This window comes from Brachycentrus maculatus, unplaced genomic scaffold (genome assembly GCF_059751285.1).
Source record: "Brachycentrus maculatus isolate JH-2025_06_01 unplaced genomic scaffold, ASM5975128v1 h1tg000198l, whole genome shotgun sequence".
NCBI classification, from domain to species: Eukaryota; Metazoa; Arthropoda; class Insecta; order Trichoptera; family Brachycentridae; genus Brachycentrus; species Brachycentrus maculatus.
In genome coordinates this window covers 119,740-146,428 of record NW_028280949.1, presented here as the reverse complement: position 1 = coordinate 146,428, position 26,689 = coordinate 119,740, and the positions used below count along the sequence as shown (strand labels likewise).

At 35.1% G+C, this 26,689-nt stretch overlaps 2 protein-coding genes and 2 pseudogenes across 18 annotated transcripts in view; 3 read left to right on the top strand and 1 right to left on the bottom strand.

The window, feature by feature from the left end:
- The window catches only part of LOC148307515 (vanin-like protein 2), a 68,851-nt gene that overhangs the window by 15,719 nt on the left and 26,443 nt on the right, over positions 1-26,689 (top strand). For 2 of the 8 annotated variants that reach the window (XM_088263307.1, XM_088263303.1), the window contains exon 1: positions 12,277-12,508. The exons of 3 other annotated variants lie outside the window; for them this stretch is intronic. Coding sequence is in view for 1 of the 5 variants with exons in the window: in XM_088263300.1 (XP_088119426.1) it covers positions 12,221-12,336 (116 nt within the window). In the remaining 4 variants the exon portion in view is untranslated. Of the gene's footprint in view, positions 1-12,178; positions 12,509-26,689 lie in introns of those variants that run through there. 3 more of the 8 variants (XM_088263304.1, XM_088263300.1, XM_088263301.1) reach the window with 3 other exon arrangements.
- Positions 475-24,154, bottom strand: LOC148307516 (juvenile hormone epoxide hydrolase 2-like). Of its 8 annotated transcripts, none has more exons than XM_088263315.1 (7): positions 12,877-12,995; positions 8,878-8,955; positions 5,860-6,051; positions 3,344-3,733; positions 2,296-2,644; positions 1,690-1,924; positions 475-740 (listed from the first exon to the last, which is right to left on the bottom strand). In XM_088263315.1, the coding sequence occupies exons 2-7, from the start codon at positions 8,929-8,931 to the stop codon at positions 524-526; spliced, it is 1,437 nt and encodes a 478-aa protein (XP_088119441.1). In that variant the 5' UTR covers positions 8,932-8,955; positions 12,877-12,995; the 3' UTR covers positions 475-523. The 8 variants fall into 8 exon arrangements, with proteins under 8 accessions (XP_088119441.1, XP_088119435.1, XP_088119440.1 ...); XM_088263309.1 differs by lacking the exon at positions 12,877-12,995 and adding an exon at positions 12,616-12,673; XM_088263314.1 differs by lacking the exon at positions 12,877-12,995 and adding an exon at positions 9,839-10,192.
- LOC148307518 (phenoloxidase 2 pseudogene) lies at positions 14,260-19,810 on the top strand (annotated as a pseudogene). The gene has a single exon (XR_015837830.1). The product of XR_015837830.1 is annotated as a phenoloxidase 2 pseudogene (transcript).
- LOC148307517 (phenoloxidase 2 pseudogene) lies at positions 21,336-23,687 on the top strand (annotated as a pseudogene). Its single transcript, XR_015837829.1, has one exon. The product of XR_015837829.1 is annotated as a phenoloxidase 2 pseudogene (transcript).

Genomic DNA, 26,689 nt, shown 5'->3' with positions numbered 1-26,689 from the left:
GGTATTTTCTGGCGTTTCTCATGTGTGTGATTATAATCCAGGATTCGGATCTCACATACTAATATAAGAGTTTCTGCTTAGTAAAAAGCTTCTTTACATCTCACCAATAGATGCCTCTATTGAAGTTCTAGTGATTCAAGAACAAGGTTTCTAAATTGGTTAATATATATAGAACTTCCAAGAATTTGAGTAGTGTGGTTGTCAATAATGGGTAGAATTGGTGAATATTACACGTGTGTAAAGTGATCACTTAAACCAGCCTATGACGGTCGTCAGCCCCGTAAATGCCCAGACTTCCATATTCTTCTTCATCTTTGATGAGATGTCAAAAAAATAATATGAACTGAGTCATTTAAAATCAAAATACCATTTAAAAACATTAACCCCCTACAACGTTCCCATTGATAAACGCGGTACCTATCTCAACGTTAAAGGGCGGTTTACTGTATATAAAAATATATATATATTAAAAAATTTTATATTGTTATAAAAATATATATTTTCACTTATTTGTTGTTACAATTTATTTCTTATTTTTATGATATTCCTCAAACTTCTTGACAGCTGAGAATATGTCTTCCGACAAGAGTTCTGGTTCTTCAAAAGCTGCAAAATGTCCGCCCCGCGGCATTTCCGTGCTTTGCAAGAGGTTGACAAACTTGTCACGCAACTGAGCGTCCGTCATATATACAATTTCATTAGGAAATTTAGCTGCAGCCATGGGCACTGTGGTTGGTATACTAGAAGAAATAGAAAATATGTTAAAACATCTCACTTGTGCCCAATATTTTCTTAAATGTTGAATTTAACCTCATAGCACGGTGAATGTTAAAATATAAAGTGATCTCAAACCTCCTATGCGTTTATGGCGCACAGTTTCAGATACCTTCGATAATGCCCAATGTATAATTGGCACACAGTTTCTGATACCTTCGATAATGCCCAATGCGTATTTTGCACACAGTTTCTGATACCTTCGATAATGCCCAATGCGTATTTGGCACACAGTTTCAGATACCTTTGATAATGCCCAATGCGTATTTTGCACACTGTTTCAGATACCTTCGATAATAACCAATGCGTAAATGGCACACAGTTTCTGATACCTTCGATAATGCCCAATGTGTATTTGACACAGAATTTCTGACATTGTGGCATTCGAAATTAAAATATCAATTTCTACAAAACGTTTTCTTAACATTTTAAACGCCGTGGGGAGCATTGGAGACCTTGCCTATGTTGGACTGCAGCGCCATGGTGAGCACCAGTAACCTCAATCAAGAGCTATATTCAAAATGCTTTAACTTTGGTCCCCAACGTCAATTCAAAAAGGGAAATTAACTAAATACATTATATTATTTTTTGACATCTCATCAAAGATGAAGAAGAATATGGAAGTCTGGGCATTTACGGGGCTTAATGCTTTTATGCCCAGACTTCCATATTCTTCTTCATCTTTGATGAGATGTCAAAAAATAATATGAAAATAACTCCTGTAATTTGAGATAATCCAGATTTTGTGAACAAGTATTTGGACACACTCAAAATGTTGTAAATACATTATATTATTAAAATACGTAAATTACCATAAAGTTTTTTTTTGTGAATTTCAAAATTAACGAATTTTAGTATTGGTGTTTAACGTGTTAATAGGCGCGGCGGGACGGATCAAAAAATATGATTACTTACGAATCTATTTTATTGGCAAACGCGGCCTTGTTCATGGATTCTGCATATATTCTGGCGGCGGTCGTGGCGGAATTGGAGACCCAGTAAATCATGAGATTGTCTATTAGCTCCGTGTAAGTGAACTTTTTGGTTAGACCTCCGTCATCTGACTTCTTGAATTGCGGGCTAGTGGCCGTCGCGAACTTCTCCAGGATATATGCGGCAAGGCCCGCAGGAGAGTCACCAATACCGAGACCTGAAGTAAAAAAAAAATGCATCCATTCACAAAAATGTAAAGTTAAATTAAAATAGTAGTTAAAACACCCAAGTTGTTAGAATATAAATACAGTAGAACCTCTCACAATGAGCGTGATTCGTTCCAGAATCTTACTTGTCAAGCTAAACACTCGTTAAGCAAAACATTTTTGTTTTTACTAGCGCGTAAGTCCCGGCTCACAACTGAATTTCCGAAAAACCGCCTGACAAAATTGTTTTAAAACCAGGCCACAAGGCTTACACCAAGAAGAAAAAGAAAAATTTATCGCAGTGGGGGCTGATATGCCGCACGAAACACATTTTTGGAGCTCTGTGACCATATGTGTTACCAGGAATGTCATATGTGCTTACCAACTGTATCAGGTTTTGTAGCTTGCAAGTGAAAGTACCCTGTCTCCTTCAACATTTCCGCGAACCTCCTTTTCAACGGGTAGACCTTGTGAATGGCATTCTTATTCACGAACATGGACGGCCACACACTGCCAATCAGCATCCTGAGGTTGGCTTTCATGGAGGAGACATTCGGCATGTTGCTATGGTAGCCCAGGATGGTATCGGGGTACAGGGTGGCCATGCCGCTTGAGATTATGGACCCCCAGTCTCCGCCCTGGATGTAGTACTGCTTGTGCCCCAATCGCTCCATCAGGTTGGTCATCACCGCACCCATTTGCAATGCGCCCAGCCCAGCTTTGGATGCAGCCTAAAAAGACCACTCTCCTTATCATTTTATTTTATTTTTCATTTTATTTAAGGAATAACCCGCAAAGTACCTACTTTAATAAGCTTATCTGCAGCTAGGATAGTAAGGATTAGGAAGGTAAATGTGAAAAATACATCACCAACACCCAGACCAATTGAAAATAAATCTTTCTTAAATGTATTTTGCAATTTGCGAGAATCGAACCCCCTACCCCAGTTTCGCAGCAAAGGGTCTATCCAACTACGCCACGGCGCCTGTCTTCATCGTTCACTTTGTGTAATATCACTTAAAAACAGTACTTCATGACTACTGGTTCTTAAATAATTACTCCATCATCAGGTCAAATGAAGACTAATGCGAAATTGCTACGGTCTCACAGATCACAGATCTACAGATCACATTATCTCTCTTCAGCCTTCTTCTTGTGTCCAGTATTGAACAAAAGCCTCCCTTTTGGACTTCCTCAGTTCTCTGTTAGACGCGACTCTTTTCCAATGCAGGCCTGCCACTTTCAACTATCCTAATATCATCACAACAGTACTGAAAAATAAAAAAAGGTATATCAGGAAGACACAGTGAAGCAGGGGGCGCGGGAATGACAAGAACACTGTTGTTTTCCAGGAAATATCATATTGCCGTAGTAATTTTTACGATACTTTAGTATTCAAGGGTTATATATAAAAAGTAAGTTATTTTTACCTCCGAGAATCCAAATCCAGGGAGGCTCGGTACCACCACCTCAAACACAAAGTCCACATTCTGTTTCGGAGTTGTCAGCATCGGAATAATTTTGTAAAACTCCCTCACAGACCCTGGCCAGCCGTGCAAAATCAACAATGGCAACACCTTCACGCCTTTTGGCGCTTCCGGTTTGATGTGAATAAAATGCATATCCAATCCTTGGATGTTTGTTTTGAAATGGGGGAACTGATTCAAAAACTCTTCCCTCTTTTCAAACTCGTAACTGTTTGACCAGTAGTTGACAACGTCCTTCAACGCGTCGTGATTGAATCCATATTCAAATCCAACGTGTTCTAAAGGTTTGGAATACCTAGTTTTGCTCAATCTCTCTTTTAAATCTGACACCATCTGGAAAAAGGGTTTTTTTAAGGCTTGGAACACTAATATATGAATGTGGAACATTAATATATATGAATGGTAAAATACTTTATGAATTTTACCCAACTGTTGTATTTCATCACAATTGTGGATGCCACAATAGAGGGCATACAACCTGGCAATGGTTGGGTTAAGCAATCACTTTACACACTGTGTAACGTTCACCATTGTGCCAGATCGTAAGCCGGCCGATGCCAGGCCCTGTCAATGCCCAGACTCCCATATTCTCATATAAAAAGATGTAGCATCTCTTCTGAGAAATCCGTTTACATGATATTAATATATATAATACAGTAGACTCTTGATTTACTGAGATTTAAATAGCAAGCAGCTAAACTAGAATGTTGAAAAATTCCTAAAAGACATGTTTTTTCTTACAAATCCAATATACACAAATCAGTATTGCGCATTTGATTAATAAAGTAAATAACAACACAACATGGTTGAGAGTTGTTTTGTTCTCCGTAAACAAATTTCATAATTATTTTATTATAATTTATCTCGCTTATTATGTACTCGTCCGCCTCCGTAGTGTAATGGTCAGCACGCTCGGCTACCGTTCTGGAGGTCCCGGGTTCGATTCCCGAGGGGGGTAAAATAAATATAAGTAATATTTATTCAATATTATTACCCTGGACTGGTACCTGAAGCGGAGGGCTGATCACCTTTCCTTCATGTGTAAACGATCAAGATAACACTGCGTTTATATGACGCAGTGCCCTATGCATCATTGGGTTGCGGATAAGGGTTCTATTATTATTAATACATTATGTACAAGGTATATAGATCATTGAGTGGATTTTTGTATCTTAAAAACTAAATAAAGATGTTTTATTCAAATCTGTGTTGGGAACAGGAGGGATAATCTAGTGTTGGCCAATCAGGAATTTCTCAGCATTTTGTCAATGCTGGGAGGAAACCAGGTAAAACTCATTAGGAGAAAGAGAACTGTTGACTGTCATCAACAGATCTTCCGTTCCACTAGAAGAGGGTTCGGCATTTTGTGTTCTAGCTTGGTTTATGGTACCAATGTCCTTCATTATTTTTATCATGTATGATACCACCTCTTAAAACAATTATCAATCTTGTCCTATATTGGATTTTTTGAACCAATCATAATAAGAGCTAACAACTACCCTTGAGATAAAGAAATCGAAGATTTGCAAACGTGTGCATCTCTGGCATATTTCTAAATTCTGATATAAAAAACTTTAGCTGTAATAAAATATAAACCGAGAAAAATTAACAAATACTATCAAGATGGTACTTTTTAATTCCCTCGAGTACTTGATTTTATCTAATTAATTACTATTTATCTTGATTACTGGCAACTCTTTTTGCAGTGTAATCATGACTACATTCATGACTTTATGACAAGGCTATAGAGGGGTGGGCTAAAGGAAATTCTCCCTCTTTTTACTAGTAATATTTACTCCCTCTTTGGTTCCCTGATCGTGTAAATCTTGTAATCGTCCAATCATTATCTATCCCAATTGAACAAAAAATGATTTCACACATCGCTCACTCCTTTCAAGAACGTCATAAATCAAAAAAGTTGATTATTCAGGAGAACGTTTTTAAAGTTTAAAAGTACAACACAATGTATTAAAAATAAGTATCAAACCACTTATTGAACTTTTTACATCTTTTTAGGTAAAACCTGAAGGTTTTTTTTTCCATTTGAAAAATATTTAATATATTTAAAAAAATAATTAAACAATACCTTTTCTTCAAAATGCAAAAACAACATTTTCTACCCTGTAGCGGGTAAATATTAAGTTAAAAATATGCCGCTTTTGCTGGAATATAGTACATTTTCTGAGCATTCCGAAAACAAGCACAACTGAAAATTGTCGATTTTTTATTTATGATGTTCTTGAAAGGAGTGCGCGATATGTATATACAGCAGGACCTCTATCATCCAAACCCCCTCTAATATAAATACCTCTGTAAATCAAATGTCCACTCGTCCCTATATAATGTACTATACATTTTCTGGGCATTTCGAAAACATCCACAACTGAAAATTGACGATTTTTTATTTATGACGTTCTTGAAAGGAGTGAGCGATATATATAATTGCCAATTTGACTTACTTCTGGGGTGAATTTGATTTTAAAGGGTCTAATACTGGTATCAAAGGAAGCGGGTGGCTTTCCAGGACCCCAATACTGATCTCTTGAAATATTTGGGAGTGGAGGTATCTTAAACATTCTCTGGACTTTGAATCCAAACCAAACTGTTGCCATAAGACTCCCATAGCCGATTATTTTTGATCCAGTCACCATCTGAAATCATTAAAAATATAAAAAATAGGGTAAACAAACCGAGTGGTCATGGGAGAAACAATAATTTATTTACAACATTTTGAGTGTGTCCAAATACTTTACAAATCTGGATTATCTCCAATTATAGGAGTTTTTATCATATTATTTTTTGACATCTCATTAAAGATGAAGAGGAATATGGAAGTCTGGGCATTTAGGCAGCTGACGACCGTCATACTTCACACACTAATAAAAGAGTTTCTGCTCAATAAAAAGCTTCTTTTCATCTCACCAATAGATGTCTCTAGTGAAGTTCTAGTGATTCAAGGACAATGTTTCAAAATTGTTTCATATATATAGAATTTCCAAGAATTTGAGTAGTGTTGTTGTCAATAATGGGTAGAATTTGTGAATGTTACACATACGTAAAGTTATCACTTAAACCATCCTATGATAGTCGTAAGACCTGTAAATGCCCAGACTTCCATATTCGTCTTCATCTATGTTGAGATGTCAAACAATAATATGATAAATAACTCCTATAATTGGAGATAATCCAGATTTGAGAACAATTACAATGACACACTCAATATGTTGTAAATCATTTATTTATTTGTTTTTTTCATTTTATGTCTGTAACAAAATTAACATCAATTAAAATATTTCTTTAATCAATAACATATAAACATACATATTGAAGCAGATACAAAACACATACATATAATACACAAAAGATTCAAAATACATGAAACACATCAAACAAAACCTTACACATACCTGTTTTCAGTGGCGTGCACAGAGTTTTTAATCAAGGTAGGCAGTAGGGTTGGGAAAGGATAAGGCATAGTAGGCACTGGACGTGTTTTTATATGGAACACGAATAATCCAGGGTAGGCGCTGCTTTTCTACCTATATAGAATGCACGCCTCTGCTTCTTTCGGTCAAAAGTACTTTGATTATTATGCAATAAAGTTGTACGACCTGCTTCCATTATCAATAAGTCATTAAAAAGGAAACTAAGTATAAAAGAGCTATTCATTAATGGATAATGGAAGTATGTAGATCTGAAATAGATCACATGATTCGGCCATGTTGAATTTGATTGCATCCCTACGACCATGTCAATACAGTGAATACAATAGACAATAGCGACCCAAAAACATGTGCTTACTCTACTTTATATTTGTGCAATTTATTAACTAAACTTCATAAAAAAATATCCTTGCAGTAAAAAACACATAGCATTATTAAACTTTATGGAGTACAGGGGCAATTTTAAAACCCCAAAATACGCTAGCTCGCATCTACTACGTTGAGAAAGTTGGGGCTTGTGCGCCCGCGCACCTTGCCGCCCTCATGGAGTACCTAGCTGCCAAGGTGTTGGAAATGCCGATCAATGCCTCCAATGACAACAAGAAGACCAGCATTACCTCCGCCATCTGCAGTTGAATATCCATAATGACGGGACCTTAACAAGCTGCGCTCTGGCATTACCATTACACAGTGAGGCGTCCTTTCCAACATCTTGGCCATGCTCCAGCCCAAGAAGACCGAGAAGAAAGCGCAACAATACGGCGCCTCCACTTTCCTGCCTTCAGACTCAGCCGATTGACGACGTTTTTCATTAATATATTTTTTGAATTTTCTCTCATTATCATTTTCATATCATAATCCATACCTGTATAAGCGCCCTTGAGGTAGTTTTTTACGGAAATGGCGCTATATAAATCAAATCATCCAAGATTATTATTATTATTATTATATATCATATAAGTATTGTAAAATGTGCCCTCGGCACTTTTTCTTTTTCACTTCGGCATTTCTTGTGTTATTGTAATTGTAATTACTTATGTGTATGTTGAAATAAATAAATATACACATACCTACAAGCAAATATGCTCTTTATGTTTAAAGTTACTATAATTTCATGTAATTCATGAGTGAAAATTCTAGGTAAAAACACTTGCTACCAGCAAAGTAACAGTTTCCCATTGAGTGATTCATTGTCTATGATTTTTTTGACATCTCAACATAAATGAAGAAGAATATGGAAGTCTGTGAATATGATCCAGGAATCGGACCTCACATACAAATGTAAAAGTTTCTGCTTAATAATCCCGCCATAGATGTCTCTAGTGAAGTCTCGCACACTGTGTTTCGAGTTTGATCAATATATCTAGAAGTTTCAAGAATTTGTATAGTGTGGTTGTTAATCATGGGTAGAATTGGTGAATGTTGACGGTCTTAAGCCCGTAAATGCCAAGACTTCCATATTCATCTTCATGTATGTTGAGATGTCAAAAAAATAATGCAAAAATAAACACTTAATTGGAGATAATCCATATTTGTAAAAAAGTATTTGGATTCAAAATATTGTCACTAATAATTAATTATTTTATTTAATTGCGTCAAAATATTTAATTTGCTGCCCGAAACCATTAAGAATTCCAGTAGTGATCATATCTTTAAGAACAGTGTCCGTCGATGGTTGCTTCTCGTTGGAAGGGACAAGGTAGAAAGTGAATTATTTAAAGTCCAGGTGTAATTATTTTATTGTAAAACCTTTATACTGTAAATTGTTATTGTATCTATTGTATGTAATGTATGTAAACTAATAATTTTAAAAAAAATAAAACAAATAATAATAAATTTAAAAAAATTGTATTAACATGCATGTATTTGTAAAATTGTATTAACACAGGCCATGCCTAAAGAGCCGTAATTCATATAGTAAAAAAATGTATGTATCTATGAAATGAAATAAATAAATAAAAATAAATAACTGTTTACAAAACAAAAGCAATTTCCCATGCCAACATACACAATAATAACTTAATAAATACTAACCATGAAATTAAAAATGCCATCAATCAAGGAGCAAAGGCCACAAATGAGTTCCATTTATTTTCCACCGGCTAATGTTACCTAGGTATGTATAAAATAAACCATTGGTAAACAAAAGTATGTATATACAAAATACAGTTTCAAGTATCTTTATTACAATTGTGATAACTTATCTATATATTTACTTATTTAGTTTTCATTTGAGATAATCAGGGATCATTGATCAAAAGATAATTATTTTAAATTCAATTTTAGGTAGACTATCCACATCGTACTTATCTATGCCTAGTAAAATACTGATATCGCAGTCATACAGGAGAAAGTGACCAAGTGTATTTTTTACAAAAACGTGATCATTGACTGTTTGATATTTTACTAGCTTAATCTTGCCCTGAAAAAAATCCCAAACGATTTTAAACTTGTAAGTATAATATATTGACTTGTTAAAAATGACTAACTTGCATTGATGTTTATTTTCTTGCCAAGCAAAAGTGACTTAAATGGCCCTCCTGAACATTTTACGTTTTGTTAGTTGGTCACTTTCTCCTGTACGACTACGATATACATATTGCTCACTCCTTTCAACAACGTCATATATCAAAGAACTTTTTTCAGGAGATCGTTTTTAAAGTTCTAAAATGTAACACAATGTATTAAAAATAAATATCAAGCCACTTATTGAACTTTTTACTGTGCAACAGATCTTTTTAGGTAAAACCTGAATGTTTTATCTCCATTTGAAAAATATTCAGTTTATTTAAAAAAAATAATTAAACAATACCTTTTCTTCAAAATGCAAAAGCAACACTTTCTGCCCTGTAGCGGGTAGATATTATGTTAAAAACATGCCGCTATTGCTGGGATATAGTACGTTTTCTGGGCATTCCGAAAACACGAACAACTGAAAATTGTCGATTTTTGATATATGACGTTGTTGAAAGGAGTGAGCAACATGTATGCATACTTTGTGTACATGACGCATCAGTGTGTTAGTAATTATGGATCCCCTGATTAGTTGAAGATGATCAAACACTTGTTTGTTTCTCTTTTGGAAAATATGGTGACCACATGATTCCGTAGATTATAGTCTAGGTGTAAAGTCTATTAATCCTACTGATATTATAAGCGTACATTTATAATTTACTGCTATATATTTAATCTAAAAATACAATAATTTGGCAACACGCACTCCTACTAATTATATTATGTATTATAAGTGGACGTTTGTAATTTTGTGCTATATACAAATATAAAATACAAAAACTCGCCAACGCACGCGAACACAGAATCACGGTGATCACAGTCTAAACTTTATACCAATGGTGGCCAACCCGCGGCCCGCAGGCCGCATGCAGCCCGCGGAGAAAATCACACATTTTTCCTTAAGTGTACATAAAACCACCAAAACAACATTCCATCGTGCGTAGTTCGTATCATATCCCATATATGGGAGTATTTCACTATCCTGACAATTTCAAGACCCATAATGGCGTCAAGTAGTAAAGACGTTGGACTAAAGAAGAGAAGAGTAACAGAAGAACTGAGAAGTTTAAAGACAGATAGACTATAAACTATTTTTTCGAGGGAATTTAAAACAAAGCCAGCATGCCTGATATGCAATGATTCTGTTTCTATCTTGAAAAGGTATAACATTAAACGGCATTACGAAGCTAAACATGCAAATAAGTTTAAAAAGTACCTAATAAATTTGTCTTCATTTATATATATATATATATATATATATATATATATATATATATATATATATATATATATATATATATATATATATATACATATTTATATATATATATATATATATATTTTTAAACCCTTATCCACACCCCAATGGTGCATAGGGCACTGCTTCATATAAACGCAGTGTTATCTCAATCGTTTACACATGAAGGAAAGGTGATCAGCCCTCCGCTTCAGGTACCAGTCCAGGATTATATTGAATAAATATTACAGTGTAAAAATCACTTATATTTATTGAACCCCCCTGGGAATCGAACCCGGGACCTCCAGAACGGTAGCCAAGCGTGCTGACTATTACACTACGGAGGCGAACAAATATATATATATATATATATATATATATATATATATATATATATATATATATATATATATATATATATATATATATATATATATATATATATATATATATTTATATATATATATATATATATATATATATATATATATATATATATATATATATATTTATATATATATATATATATATATCTCATTTCTAAAATCTGGCCCGGCTACTGTAAATGTTGACCACCCATGCTTTAGACTGTGATGTCTAAAGTCTACTTATCCTACTACAAAGGCTAACTAATTGTATAAAGACTGTCGACTCCGTCCAAAATCCAGTTTTATTAATTTTATTCATATTATTTATTGATATAAAATTGGCTGTTGCAAGTAGGAAAAATTATTATTAAACGAAAATACTTTTCCAAGCGACCCATTTTTTTGTTTTTAGATCAATGTTTGCAGTTAAAATATTTAGTTTGAATTTAACATACGTCAAAAGCAGTTAAAAAATGCTTTGCAAAATGACATCAGATCCTAAATTACCCTAGAAAACAGTGTAACTGAAAAATGATGTATTTATACTTACTATACTTTTCTTATGGACCATTGATAGTTTTAAAAGTAGTTTATTTTTTATTCTGTATAAAATTTCAGTGTAATGAACAGTTTTCCTTTTTCTTTGTACCAAATTTAGTAATTTTAAATAAATCATTGGTACTCATATGCACAATATATGTATGTTTATGTAATTGTATACATGCACTTATGTATATATTATTTTTGAATAAATTTTGGCACTTAGGGACTATTTTATTTTTTATTATTTATTTTACTATATTAATAAGATAATTTTCATAAATCATTTGTCTTTCACCGAGAAACATTTACAGTAGAAAATATTGTTATCCTGAAACTACAGAGTAAGCGTTTAATTCGCAAGAAAATGTTTTAAAAATTAAAACTAGTAAACACCGCGTCGATTTCATGCGATGCCCTATGCACCATTTGGGGTTTGATAGGGGCCAGAAAAATGATAAAGGATATTTTAAACTATGACACTAATGCTTAAAAACTAACTTAAGAAATAATAAAAAATAAAAGTGTCTTCAGTAGAAAGCAACTAGACTCTGGCTGGAATATTCTTGAAGTGTTCAAAGTAATAAATAAAGAAATAATAATAATTTTGCGACTGATATTTTATTTGATATTCGCTCATTTGCTGTTAAAAAACATTTGAACAAATTAATACATAGTTGTTTTACAATGATGGGTAAAATATGATAGTAAAATATTGATGAAGTTTTTTTTTTCAAATATTTTTGACAGCGAACGAACGAACGTCAAAATGCCAGTCGCAAAAAAAAACATTGAGACGCGAAGCTGCGAAAGACCGACGCCCAAAAAATCTAGGTATACAAACTGATATTTAAAATCAAAACAAAATATGATTTTGTGAAGTTGCTAACAATTAATTTGTTAGTCTGTGTGTAGTTCTTTCTTATTATAGCTGTTCATTTGCGTGTTATTTTGTAAAAGAAATGTGCATGTCATAAACTTTTTTTGCCGCATAACCCAAACAACAGTAAGTATCAGTTGATATAAATATATGTATTTTTAAACAAAATTAGTGTTAGGTGACATGATTATCTTTAAATTTAAGCAAATATTGAGAAATACAAACATTCGTACCTTTTGACAGATGTTACACCGGCGGCAGACTGTTTAGAGTAAACAATATCCAATAACTAAATAGTAAACTTCTCCCGTGTGATTATATACAAAAATGTGCAGATATTTTAATAGCACTTCGTACCGTTGTTTATCTTATCTCTATTGACTAATCGTTGTGGATTTTGAGTACTTATTAAATCGAACAAACTACTATATAACTAGTTAAAAACATCAGTTACAAAAAACGCGCCACGAAATATTTCATATAAAAAACATAACCTTTTAATTTCTTTATAGGGTCCAATTAACCTAGAATTTGTTTGTTTTTTTATTCAATTTGTGAATATTATCTCCGTTAATTCTCTTTGTTCTTATCGCAAAAAATATAATACAAGACTAACCGCGAAAAACACGTTACAAGTTGCCGCCGACTCGCCGGCTGATAAAAATGCCGCCATGAAAAATTTGCTATCATAAAACGTAGCGAGTGTTTTTGCCCGCAATTTTCACTCATGAATTATGGGAAATTATAGTAACTTTGAACAAAAAATGTAAATCCACACGCATGAAGAAAAAAGGAGTGATTTAAAAAAAAATAAATATATTTATTAGTTGTCTTAGAAAATTAATGTCCTTGCCAGCTCAAAATTGTCCATGCACAAGGATTTATAGCATATTTAGTTTATATGTCTTAAAAAATGATAGTGGATGTGTATAGTTAAAAATAAATGAATAAGCTTGATCTCTTAAAACAGTTTTTATTTATTTATTTATTTCATAGACACATAATTTTTTTTTTACTATATGTATTACGGCTCTTTATGCATGGCCTGTGTTGAGCCGAAATACTTAAACGTTAACACAATTTTTTATTTTTATTATTATATGTTTTTTTGTTAATAAGATTAGATACATTACATACAATAGATGCAATAACAATTTACAGTATAAAGGTTTTACAATAAAATAATTACACCTGGACTTTAATTAATTCACTTTCTACCTTGTCCCTTCCAACGAGAAGCAACCATCAACGGACACTGTTCTTAAAGACATGTTTACTACTGGAATTCTTAATGATTACGGGCAGCCAATTAAATCTCTTTGGCGCAAGGAATGAAAAAGTTTTATGCGCAAAATTTGTTTTAACGGATGGGCCAACATAGTTTACATTTAATGCTGCCCGGGTTCGAATATTTTGTTGAGTTCTTACCTTATCCATTTTATTCCAAAAGTGAATCAATGCTTCTTTCATGAACAGTTGCCGTATGTCTAGGACCATGTAGCTTCTAAATAGTTTTATATTATCCATTGACACTTCGTGATGGAATTGCATTTTTAATTTATTATTAGATTAAAACCAATATTTTTAGCTTTTCCACTTTTTTATTTGACCAGCGACCGTGTTTCGTCGTTACCGACATCATCAGACTGGTGAGAGGCTATACAAATTGTTATGTTATATATAAAAGAAGGCAGGAGTTGATAACCATGATTATCAAATCATGGTTATCAACTCCTGCCTTCTTTTATATATAACATAACAATTTGTATAGCCTCTCACCAGTCTGATGATGTCGGTAACGACGAAACCCGGTCGCTGGTCAAATAAAAAAGTGGAAAAGCTAAAAATATTGGTTTTAATCTAATAATAAATTCTAAATAGTTCTTTGGATGGGTGTGTCAATACAATACAATAGATTCAATGAATTCAATATTCTATATCAATCAAGATTTGTCACATAGCTCATTTGTTTGTCTTATTCATCTTGTCATATTTTGTAAATATCGCTCACTCCTTTCAAGAACGTCATAAATCAAAAAACTTGATTTTTCAGGAGAATGTTTTAAAAGTTTAAAAATATAATAGAATGTATTAAAAATAAATATCAAGCCACTTATTGAACTTTTTACTGTGCAACAGATCTTTTTAGGCAAAACCTGAAGGTTTTTTCTCCATTTGAAAAATATTTAGTTTATTTAAAAAAAAATATTAAACAATACCTTTTGTTCAAAATACAAAAACAACATGTTCTGCCCTGTAGCGGGTAAATATTAAGTTAAAAATATGCCGCTTTTGCTGGGATATAGTACATTTTCTGGGCATTCCGAAAACATGCACAACTGAAAATTGATGATTTTTGATTTATGACGTTCTTGAAAGGAGTGAGCGATATTCCCTATTGCCTCATCGACAGACTAGTATATTACAATGTAATCAATTTGTATATAAAACCACAAGATTACATCAATGTAATTGTATTTTTATATTATTCATATTGCACAAGTCACCATTCGCACTCCAAAGAGTTTAAAAAGACATTTACGGCGATTTAAGAAGACATACTAGTATTCGCTCTCTCACAAATCCTTTTACATTGGTAAAGAAATTAGGCAAAATGGCAGATACAAAAATAAATATATTGCACTTGTTCGATCGCCCGACCGAACCCGTCTTCATAGCCAAGGGGGAAAGCAAAACCATCTTTGAAATTCCGGCTGATTATTTAACCGACAACTACAAAAATATTGGGATCGATGTGGCCACTCGTTTCGATATCGCGGGCGGAAATAAAGTAACTGTGGCCAACATCACTCTCCCGGACTTGACTGTTCCTCTACAACTGGGAAGAAGGGAAAACTTTTCTCTCTTCTTCCCTAAACACAGGGTTATATCCGCTAAACTCATCGACATCTTCATGGAAATGAGAAATGTAGACGATCTAATGTCCGCCGCTGTTTACTGCCGCGATCGGGTCAACCCGTATCTCTTCAACTACGCTCTGTCCGTTGCTTTACTTCATAGGCCGGACACGCGAGAACTTCCGCTACCGAACTTTATAGAGACGTTCCCCGGAAAGTTCTTGGACAGCGGAGTGTTCGGCAGGGCCAGGGAAGTGGCTAACGTCGTTCCGGAAGGCTCCAGAGCTCCGATCGTGATTCCGCGGGACTTCACGGCTTCCGACCTCGACCCCGAGCACCGCGTGGCATACTTCAGGGAAGATATCGGCATCAACCTACACCACTGGCATTGGCATCTCGTGTATCCCTTCAACGCAAACGATCGGAGCATCGTGGCCAAAGACAGAAGAGGGGAACTGTTTTACTACATGCACCAGCAAGTCGTCGCTAGATACAACTTCGAGAGGCTGAGCAACCGCCTTCCTCGGGCGACGCGATTCAACAACCAGAGAGTTCCGATCATAGAAGGATACTTTCCCAAAATGGACTTGCTTGTCGCTAGTCGATCCTGGCCCCCGAGGTTTACGAATACCGTACTGAGCGATATAAACCGACCTGCTGATCAACTTCGCCAGGATATTTCCGAATTGGAACTGTGGATCGATCGCTTCAGGGGGGCCATCGAGCAAGGTTTCGTCAACGATAGTAGGGGAGAAAGAATCCAACTCACGGAACAGGACGGTATTGACATTTTGGGTAACGTAATGGAATCCTCTATTCTTACCCCTAATCGAGATTTTTACGGCGATATACATAACATGGGTCACGTTTTAATCGCCCTGTGTCACGATCCGGACAACAGATTCTTAGAAACCTTCGCCGTTATGGGAGACTCAGCCACAGCCATGAGAGATCCTATATTTTACCGTTGGCACGCATTCATCGACGATTTGTTCCAGCTCCACAAACGGAGACTTCCTCGCTACACTGTAGAGAGACTCTCATTCCCTAATGTCGCCGTGACAGGGCTCCAGATCGAAGTTCCGGGAAGTCAACCGAACCAACTGCAGACGTTTTGGCAACAAAGCGACATTGACCTGTCTCGGGGCCTGGACTTCGCTCCTCAAGGGTCGGTCTTCGCTCGTTTCACGCACTTGCAACACATGCCCTTCAACTTCAGGATCCAAGTGGCCAACGCCTCTCCCAATCAGCGATTGGGAACCGTCCGTCTATTCATGGCTCCGCGTTTAGACGAACGAGGAGTTCCATTCCCCTTCAACGAGCAGAGGCTGATGATGATCGAATTGGATAGATTCCGGGTGAACTTGCGGCAAGGTAGAAATTTGATCATCCGAGGTTCGGACGAGTCTTCGGTCACAATTCCTTATGAAAGAACATTCCGGAATTTGGATGCCAATCGTCCTGTAGGCGGGGCTCAGCTAGAAGCCTTTAACTTCTGCGGCTGCGGTTGGCCTCAGCATATGCTCATCCCCAAAGGCACGGCTCGGGGAATGATAGTCGATCTATTTGCGATGGTCTCCAACTACGAGAGTGACAGAGTGAACCAGGATGTCAATGGACTTTGTAACGACGCAGATAGCTATTGCGGTATCCGCGATAGGCGATACCCCGACAGACAGTCCATGGGCTTCCCGTTTGACAGGGAGGCCAGACCCGGAGTGACCACACTGGCCCAGTTCATAACTCCAAACATGCGTGTTCAGGAAGTGACCATAACGTTCACAGATCGCACTGTCGTTCGAGCGCAGGCTCCCCAACCAAATAGCACCACGGCTGCTTAGTGCAAGCAGTCACGCCAACCTCCGTACAACAAGGATTCACTTATCTTCTTCTTCTTTTTATGGCTTTTCACCTTTCTAATATTATAATAATATAATATAATATAAAAAATAGTATGATATACATATTTAAAAAAAAAAACGTAGCTACAATTAAAAAAGATGTTAGTAGAAAGTTGTCATTAATTCCTGTCCTTTCCTTCTCCTTCCTGCAAAATCATACCATACCCTTACCCTTTTACTCCCTTCCTCACACACACACACACTCTTTTTTTAAAAAATTTTATCTAGTGATGTTTTTGATCATTTTTATTATAATATAAATGTGGAATTGTGTAATTGGCTTTCTTTTTTTTTATGAATGCAACTATTTTTTAATATATACTTTTACTTAATGTAAAGCTGTACAATTTCCAAATAAATAAAATTAAATAATATTACTCCTATAGTTGGAGATAATCCAGATTTGTGGACAAGTATTTGGACACACTCAAAATGTTGTAAATTTTAAGGAGAGTGTTATTGTCAAGTTCTTTCGTATTTACTCTTTTTAGATTTGAATTTAACCTTTCCGGGAGTATGTACGTAAATGAATGTCGGTGCGAATTTTCCTCAAAGGAGTATCAACGTTACTGAACGTCGAAGTCTATCTGTCAGTTGGTATGATGTAATTTGAATACTAATGACATCTGTGGATATTTGTATTTAACTTTGTCATAAAATGAAACCTAGAGATGGTGAGCTTTATCTTTTATTAAAATTGTTCTTACATAATTTCTATCTTTAAAATGCAAATATTTTATTTAAAAAAAATACATATTTAATGTAAAAAAAAACCATTCCCCAGAGAAAGTCGGACATCTTTTGTTTCGGCCAAAATCTGTGTATTTTTCAGAATAATTTATGTATTAAAATAGTATTAATAAATGTACGCGAGAAGAACAAAGAGACGCAGTTCATCGACTTATTTTTTGTTTATAATATTGTCCCCACCACGTGTAGCTCCTTTAAAATCGTATATAAGGGGTGGCGGACAAAATTTTGTGCGCTCAGATTAAATAATATTCAAAACGTGTATACGCCGCGCTCGCTCTGTTTTTATATTGGTGTCGCTTTGTTCTTCTCGCCTTAAGAGGTTGGATTTTTCGATATATTTGTGACCCTATGTTCTTATAACTTTGTGATTTTTTAATAAATAAAAGATTGTCTTCATTTGCGCGTTTCCGTCTTCCTAATCAAAAGTGATCCAGTACCGTTAGCAGTAACATCTTTTTTGCAGTTTTTTCGTTGCTGTTGCCTTATAGCACTTATTTTTACTTTATTGCTCTTCTCAACTGGTACATCTTATAGCTGTTTATGTTTTTTTTATTTTTTTTATTTACTTTAGCTGTAAATTAAGTCTGTCTTATTAACCTTCTTAACTTTTGCTATATTTTTATTCTTGCTGTTTACTTTTAACTCATTTAACATTTCGCTCACTCCTTTCAAGAACGTCATAAATCAAATTTTCATTTGTGCATGTTTTCAGAATGTCCAGAAAATGTACTATATCCCAGCAAAAGCCGCATATTTTTAGCTTAATGTTAGCTTTACCCGCTACAGGGCAGAAAGTGTTGTTTTTGCATTTTAAAGAAAAGGTATTATTCAATTATTTTTTTAAATATACCTGAGAACCTGGTCATATTGTGAACCAGGCAATCGCTATGGATCTACCTCGAATAAAATCTAGAGGACGACCAAAGAATTTAAAAAGTCTACCAAACAATTCGCTCACTCCTTTCAACAACGTCATATATCAAAAATCCTCAGTTTTCAGTTGTGCATGTTTTTGGAATGCCAAGAAAATTTAATATATCCCAGCAAAAGCGGCATATTTTTAACTGTATATTTACCCGCTACAGGGCAGAAAGTGTTGTTTTTGCATTTTGAAGAAAAGGTATTGTTTAATTATTTTTTCAAATATACTAAAAAATTTTAAAATGGAGAAAAAACCTTCAGGTTTTACCTACAAAGATCTGTTGCACAGTAAAAAGTTCAATAAGTGGCTTGGTATTTATTTTTAATACATTGTATTATATTTTTAAACTTTAAAAACGTTCTCCTGAAAAATCAAGTTTTTTGATTTATGACGTTCTTGAAAGGAGTGAGCGATTTGTGAAATTTTGTAATTGGAATGTTACAATCACCTGTTTTATTTGTTATTCATTATTGTAAATGTATTTATGTTAATGTTCTTTTAAATTTCTAAATAAATCAATTATTGTACTCCTGGAAAGGTTAAAATATTGGTTTTCCTGTTAGTGGGGTTAGTTTGATTTCAATTCAAACCCTTATCCACACCCCAATGGTGCATAGGGCACTGCATTATACAAACACAGTATTATCTTGATCGTTAACACACGAAGGAAAGGTGATCAGCCCTCCGCTTCAGGTACCAGTCCAGGGTAATATTGAATGAATATTAGAGTGAAAAAATCACTTAAATTCATTTGACCCCCCCTGGGAATCGAACCCGGGACCTCCAGAACGGTAGCCGAGCGTGCTGACCATTACACTACGGAGGCAGACAAGTTAGTTGGCAAGAAGTTAGTTTGATTAGGGAGTTATTTTCACTTATAATAATATTTGGCTATTTTATACAATATATCGCCATTTTTATACAATATTGTCTCGAGGGTGCTTATACTTGAATCCTTGTTGTTTCGAAGTTTTAACATTTTTGTACAAACTGATGTTTCCTAACCTGGCTTACCTCTTTTGTAATTTGAATCATAAATAAATAACTATTTTTGAAAATTTGTTTTTTTTTTCTTATTTATTTCTCGTGTCGTAAATTATTCAGTATTAGAAAAAGAAAAATGACACAAATATATTTAAAAAATAAAAACTAATCTTTTTTAAATACTTGAGAGTGTGTCCATTTTTTCCCCAAATCTGGATTAGCCCCACTTTAGAGTTATTCATATCTTTTTTTTATATTGATATCTCTAACGATGAAGAAGATGAACATGGAAGTCTGGACATTTACAGGGCTTGTTCAATATCGAGATAACTTTGCATTGTCAATTTTAATATAATAAATAATACTTTAAGTATTTAAATACAGAGCTTTAAATATTTGGAAACCAAGTTCTTCAGTAACCCTCCTACAGATATAGAGAAATTGAAGATATTAAAATGCAAAAAAAATCATTTAACCGCCCTACACATACGAACGTACGTGATACATTTAATTTTTTCCGCACCATTGCACTAACCCTGTGCCAAAAACATTTAATGGAAATATTTAAGAGAAAGGTAATACGCTAACGAAAAAGTACATCAGTTCCAATAAAAAAACACCTACTATAGTATTTTTGGGTAATATATCCAAAATAAAACAAGGTTTTTGTTGGATTGAATTCTACATTTAATTATGTATATCTTAATACGTGACGCGTTTTGTCTTCTTAGGACATTATCAAACACTAAATAATAAATGTTAATAAAATCAAACATTTATTATTTAGTGTTTGATAATGTCCTAAGAAGACAAAACGCGTCACGTATTAAGATATACATAATTAAATGTAGAATTCAATCCAACAAAAACCTTGTTTTATTTTGATATATTACCCAACAATTCAATATGGAATTCTACCAACTGTCTGCAATTACAATAAATAACCTATTATGGTAACAAAATATCTGTTTTCATAATTATGCAGAAAAAAAGATAATTTTTTTCTACAGAACTAACTCAGAAAATAACCCGGAGGTAAAAGGTGGTTAAAAAAAAAACAAAAAAATAATTATAATAAAAAAATAATGTATACTACCAACAAACATACCAAGTCTCTCTCTCCAAGCACAAGAGTTTAGTCTCTTTATTGGAGAGTTGTAAAAGTTGAAATGTCCAGAAAATGAATTAAAATTATTTAAAAAAAAATTGTAACCATATTAAATTAAATAAAAAAAATACATATTTATGACCACAAATTTCGCAGTAAACACGCAAAGGAAATCCTATTTCAATTGCCACATATTTTCCTTAGTCTACATTGTTGCATATTACAATGTATGTATATTTTCATTGGAAACTTTGTAACTATTTTTGTCCATCCAAAAACCACTTTTCTAGTAATTAATAGATAAATATTACAATATCGCTGTCCCACTCGTGTTGTTTTGCACTAAGTACGACAGTAGATGTTGAATTTATAAGGAAAATCTTGAATTAAAATGATTCTAGTGGTACTGAGGGTTTAGGAGAGAAAACTGTGTTTTGAAACACAATGTCGAGTTCGTGGAAAAAAATCACGATGTTGTTCGATAGACCCGGCGAGCCTATTTTTATCCCGAAAGAAAATGAGGTGTTCCAAGTGCCGGACAATTTTATCAGTGAAAAATATACGCGAATGATGCCCGAGCTAAGAAAAAGTATGGATTTCGATAATAAACAGCCAATCAGCGTCAAGAACATCTCTCTTCCTAACCTCTCCGTTCCGATGAGGCTGAAAAAGGATGAGAATTTCTCGTTGTTCATTCCGAACCACCGAGCCCTGGCGGGGTGTTTGCTGGACATATTTATGAAAGCGAAGACTTTAGAAGATTTTGTATCCATAGCTGTTTATTGTCACGATAGGCTCAATCCTTTTCTGTACAACTACGCCTTGTCTGTCGCGGTCCTACACCGCCCGGACACTAGAGGAATAAACATCCCGAACCTCGCGCAAACCTTCCCGGGCAAGTTCATAGACAGCGGGGTGTTCTCCCGGGCGCGGAAGGAAGCCGCGCTCGTTCCGGAACATCTGAGATCTCCCATAGTGATCGACAAGTACTTCACGGCCAGCGCCCGGGAGCCCGAACAAGGAGTGGCCTACTTCAGGGAAGACATCGGCATCAACCTTCACCACTGGCATTGGCACTTGGTGTACCCGTTCGCTTCTCTGGACAAAAGCATCGTCGCTAAAGATCGCAGGGGAGAGCTGTTCTTCTACATGCATCACCAGATCCTCGCCAGGTACAACGCTTCTCGGCTCTGCAGCAACCTCCCCCGCGTCAAAAGTCTGAGCAATCTGAGAGAGCCGATCCCCGAGGCGTATTTTCCCAAGCTGCACATGCAAATAGCCAGCCGTCACTGGCCGCCGCGCTTCATGAACACGTACCTCAGCGACATAGATAGACCTAACGACTATCTCGTTCTCGCCATACAAGACATAGAGCATTGGGCCAGCAACATCAGGTCCGCTATAGACGACGGGTATCTCATGGACTCTAATGGGAATACGATACCCATCATGAACAGCAACGGTATAAATCTATTAGGAGACACAATAGAGTCCACTATCCTCTCCCCGAACAAGGATCTCTACGGTGACTTGCACAACTTAGGGCACGCATTGATATCCATCTGCCACGACCCCACCAACAGATTTCTGGAGTCGTACTCCATAATGGGAGATACCGCGGTATCCATGAGAGATCCCGTATTTTATCGCTGGCACAGTTTCATCAATGACATACTGCTCTATCACAAAGGAAAGCTGCCTCCATACACCTCGAATCAACTCACTTTCAAAGACATAACGATAGACAACGTGCAAGCCAAAGTCTCGAATAACCCTCCTAACAATCTCAGAACCTTCTGGCAGCATAGCGATGTTGATATGTCTAGGGGTTTGGATTTCTCGCCGCGTGGACCTATATACGTCCGTTTCACGCATCTACAGCACGACGCTTTTACATACACTATCAAAGTTACAAACAAGTCCTCCACGCCTCTAATGGGAACCGCGCGTATATTCCTATCCCCGATGTTTGACGAAAACGGCAGAAGGATGCCCTTCAACGAGCAGAGACTGTTCATGATAGAGATGGACCGATTCAAAGTGACTTTGAATAAAGGCGCCAATGTTATAACGCGGAAATCTATAGATTCTTCCGTTACCATACCATACGATAAAACTTTCCGAAGTCTGGATGTCAATCGACCCCCCGAATCCGGGAAAGAGATCCAGCAGTTCAACTACTGCGGATGCGGCTGGCCTCACCACATGCTCTTGCCTAAAGGCACTGCACAAGGGACACTTTACGATCTGTTTGTTATGATCTCCAATTACCAGGATGACAAAGTTTTGCAGGATATGAACAATGTTAAAAATATGGACGCCGATAGCTTCTGCGGGATACAGGATAAGAAGTATCCAGACAAGCAAGCCATGGGATTTCCTCTGGACCGTATTGGGAGACCCGGAGTGGAAACCCTAGCCGACTTCTTGACTCCGAACATGTTTGTGCAGCCTATAACCATTACATTCAATGAACAGAGCATTCACAATGAAAAATACTACCATGTCATCAATACTAAAAAAATGACTAATCCTGATGACTGAACAATATAGTATTTATATAATTTATAGTTAAAATATAACTTTGTCTTAAAATCACTATAAATATTTTATTATAACTTAATTATAGTGATTTCTAAACAATATTTTAATTATAAAATGGAAAATCACAAAGGTCTTGCTTCAAATATAAATTATATTAATACTATTTATTGATTCGGCACTAACTTTGTGGAATGACTTGTTGATTATTTCAAATATTAAATACTTAATACCACTTATTGTGTTTCATTTTATTACACGACTAGTTTTGAAAACTACAGATGTTTTCATCAACACGTGAAAATGCATTGTTTGTTTGACAACATCCATAGTTTTCTAAACTAGTAATGATTTTGTGACGGGCGGCATGGCTTAGTTGAGTAGACGCTGGACTATGAAACTGGCATTGCGGGTTTCAATCCTGCTGATTGCAAAATAAATTCAAGAAATATTTATTTTTCATTGGTCTCGGTGTTTGTGAAGTATTTTTCACATTTACCTTCCCTATCCTTACTATCCTACTTGAAGACAAGCCTCTAAAATAATAGCTTTGCAAGTTGTTCCTTTTAAAAATAAAAAGTGGTCTTACGCAAGTGTCCGCCTCCGTAGTGTAATAGTCAGCACGCTCGGCTACCGTTCTGTAGGTCCCGGGTTCGATTCCCAGGGGGGGTAAATTAAATATAAGTGATTTTTTCACTGTTATATTTATTCAATATTACCCTGGACTGGTACCTGAAGCGGAGGGCTGATCACCTTTCCTTCATGCGTAAACGATCAAGATAACACTGCGTTTATATGATGCAGTGCCCTATGCACCATCGGGGTGCGGATAAGGGTTTTATTATTATTACTTACGCAAGTGTTTTATTTTTATATTTAGACTTTTAGGTATGCACCAATACACTGACGGAATATAATATTACTCTTACTCTGCGAATTGCTGTATGTGAATGTGAATTGTTATCAATTTGTGTGCCTTACGCGTGTCTCTCGTATGACTTGAGATTAGTGGTCCCCTGTGGGGTCTACTGATAACCTCATTGGGGAAAAATGAACAATTTGGTATCAGGAAACACGTTAATTTGTTACATATCTCTAGTTTTGTATGGAAGTGACAAGGCGACATCGGTAGACTGTAAGAATGAGAAAAACACGTGGCTATTTCTCAGTCACTACGGATGATATCGACGGCCCCTACGTTACTGTATCTGCAAATCTGTCACTTTAATCTGTTACCCGTCCCAGTTTTTCCAGGGTATGCTTGGCTACAATAGTTTAGAGACTAGAAGGAATGTGTATTTGATTACGCATTTTTATCGATTGTTGCGCGGTATGATGGATAATCCTGAAATTATCCGGAGCATTGGTCTGTATGTTCCCGATAGTTACCTAAGACAGCGTCGGCATAGATTGTTTCACATTCCTATACACAGGACCAACCTGCCGATGGTTATGCCTGTAGGAAGAGCTACCGCTATGTTGGATATTTGGATATTGATCTGTTCCATGTGTCCGAAGGAGTTTTCCGAAGCGGGATTCTTCTACACCTTTAAGTCTTCTTACTTACTTTTACTTTTAATATATACGCCTTGAATATTGTTTGTTATGTATATTTTTTTTTATTTTTTTTTTATTTTTTATTCTTGTTAGGGCATTATCAAACGAATGTCACGACATTCGTTTGATAATGCCCTAACAAGGCGAAACAATTGTCACAATATAATTTTTTATGTGTTTTTTGTTAATAAAATACAACTTAGTAGACTCAAAAAATCTGTGTTTGATTTAAAATTAATACATAAATTAAAATGGAGTTCTACAAATTAAACGCCAAGTCAATAAATAAATAAAAAATGAAAATATTATTTTTTTATTGAATAAATTGAATTGAATTGAATTGAATTGAATTTACAGGAGAGAGCTTAGAAGATTTTTTCAACGTATTCTTTTTTATCAATTAACGGTTTTATCTGAAATTCTAAACTAGTATTATTCATTCAAAAACACTATAAAATAATATTAAATCGTTTTAAAACTTTATGCTTTGTCAAAATTAAGTACTTAGCATTTTAGGAGTTCAGTTCATTTCGAAAATTTGATGTAGATAGCGTCTTATACGCCTGAAAACTAGGCGTAATTTATTTTTTATAATTTTTTGTTTGTTTATATTTGTAGATAACATACTCCAAATATTTAAAAATTGACAAAAATGTAGTTAGAGCACTTTACGTAGGGCACGTCGATAAATAAATATATGCATACATATACAGCACGACTTCTTTAATTCGAACCCTGAAAATTTACCCTCTGTTCGGACTAGCGGAGCATTCGGATTACAGTATAGAGAATCTGTAGGGTATTTTTATCAAATAAAACAACATACTGATGTATGATGAAAATTTTAATTGGTTTTTTCAACTATTTTTAAAGATATAAAATGTTCTGGTTAGTCGAGATTTATTTAATGATAAGTAAAAAGCTTTGATCTTAATTTATGTAAAAACATCATTGTGGTATGGTAATATAATACTCTCATCATTCATCATTCACTTTGTGTGATACCACTTTTAAAAAAATAATTGTATTTCACAAAGTGGAAAAAAAGTGGTATTACAAAAAATGGGAAATGATAAAATGACAAATATAGTAGATGAAAATTTCAGTTAGTGGTAATATAACATAACTAACATTTTGTCACCTCTGTATGTAATGGTTAGCGTGTTTAGCTACCGGCTGGAGGACCCGAGTTCAATTCCCTGGGGGGGGTGAAAATAAATATTAGTGATTTTACACTCTATTTTATTTTATATATTTTATATATGTATAATATTACCGTGGACTGGTCCTAGAAACTCAGGAGTGATCACCTTGCTTTCAGAAGTAACAATCAAGAAAACACTGCGTCAATACGATACAGTGCCCTATGGACCATTGGGTGCGGATATAGTTTAGAAGGGTGTCGGGTTGTGGCCCCGTGGTTAGTGTCGCGGACTCTTGAGTCAGAGTTTCTCGGTTCGAACCCACTCTACCACAATTTGATACCTATTTCTAATAATGAGCCGCTGAATCTCACAGAAATAGTATGAAATTAAAGTATTTTTGTAAATAATAAAAACACAAATGTTTATCTTATAATTTAAAATAATTCATTCATTCGAACCCTTATCCGGACCCCAATGGTGCATAGGGCACCGCGTCATATAAACGCAGTGTTATCTCGATCGTTAACACACGAAGGAA

Bases quoted from the DNA above. Each gene is read 5' to 3' on its own strand.
- LOC148307516 (XM_088263315.1), bottom strand. From the start codon at position 8,931: ATGGAACTCATTTGTGGCCTTTGCTCCTTGATTGATGGCATTTTTAAT. The intron at 6,052-8,877 runs GTTAGTATTTAT...TAATGATTTCAG, and splicing joins ATGGCATTTTTAATTTCATG to ATGGTGACTGGATCAAAAAT. The intron at 741-1,689 runs GTAAGTAATCAT...TATTTCTTCTAG, and splicing joins TTTGCCAATAAAATAGATTC to TATACCAACCACAGTGCCCA.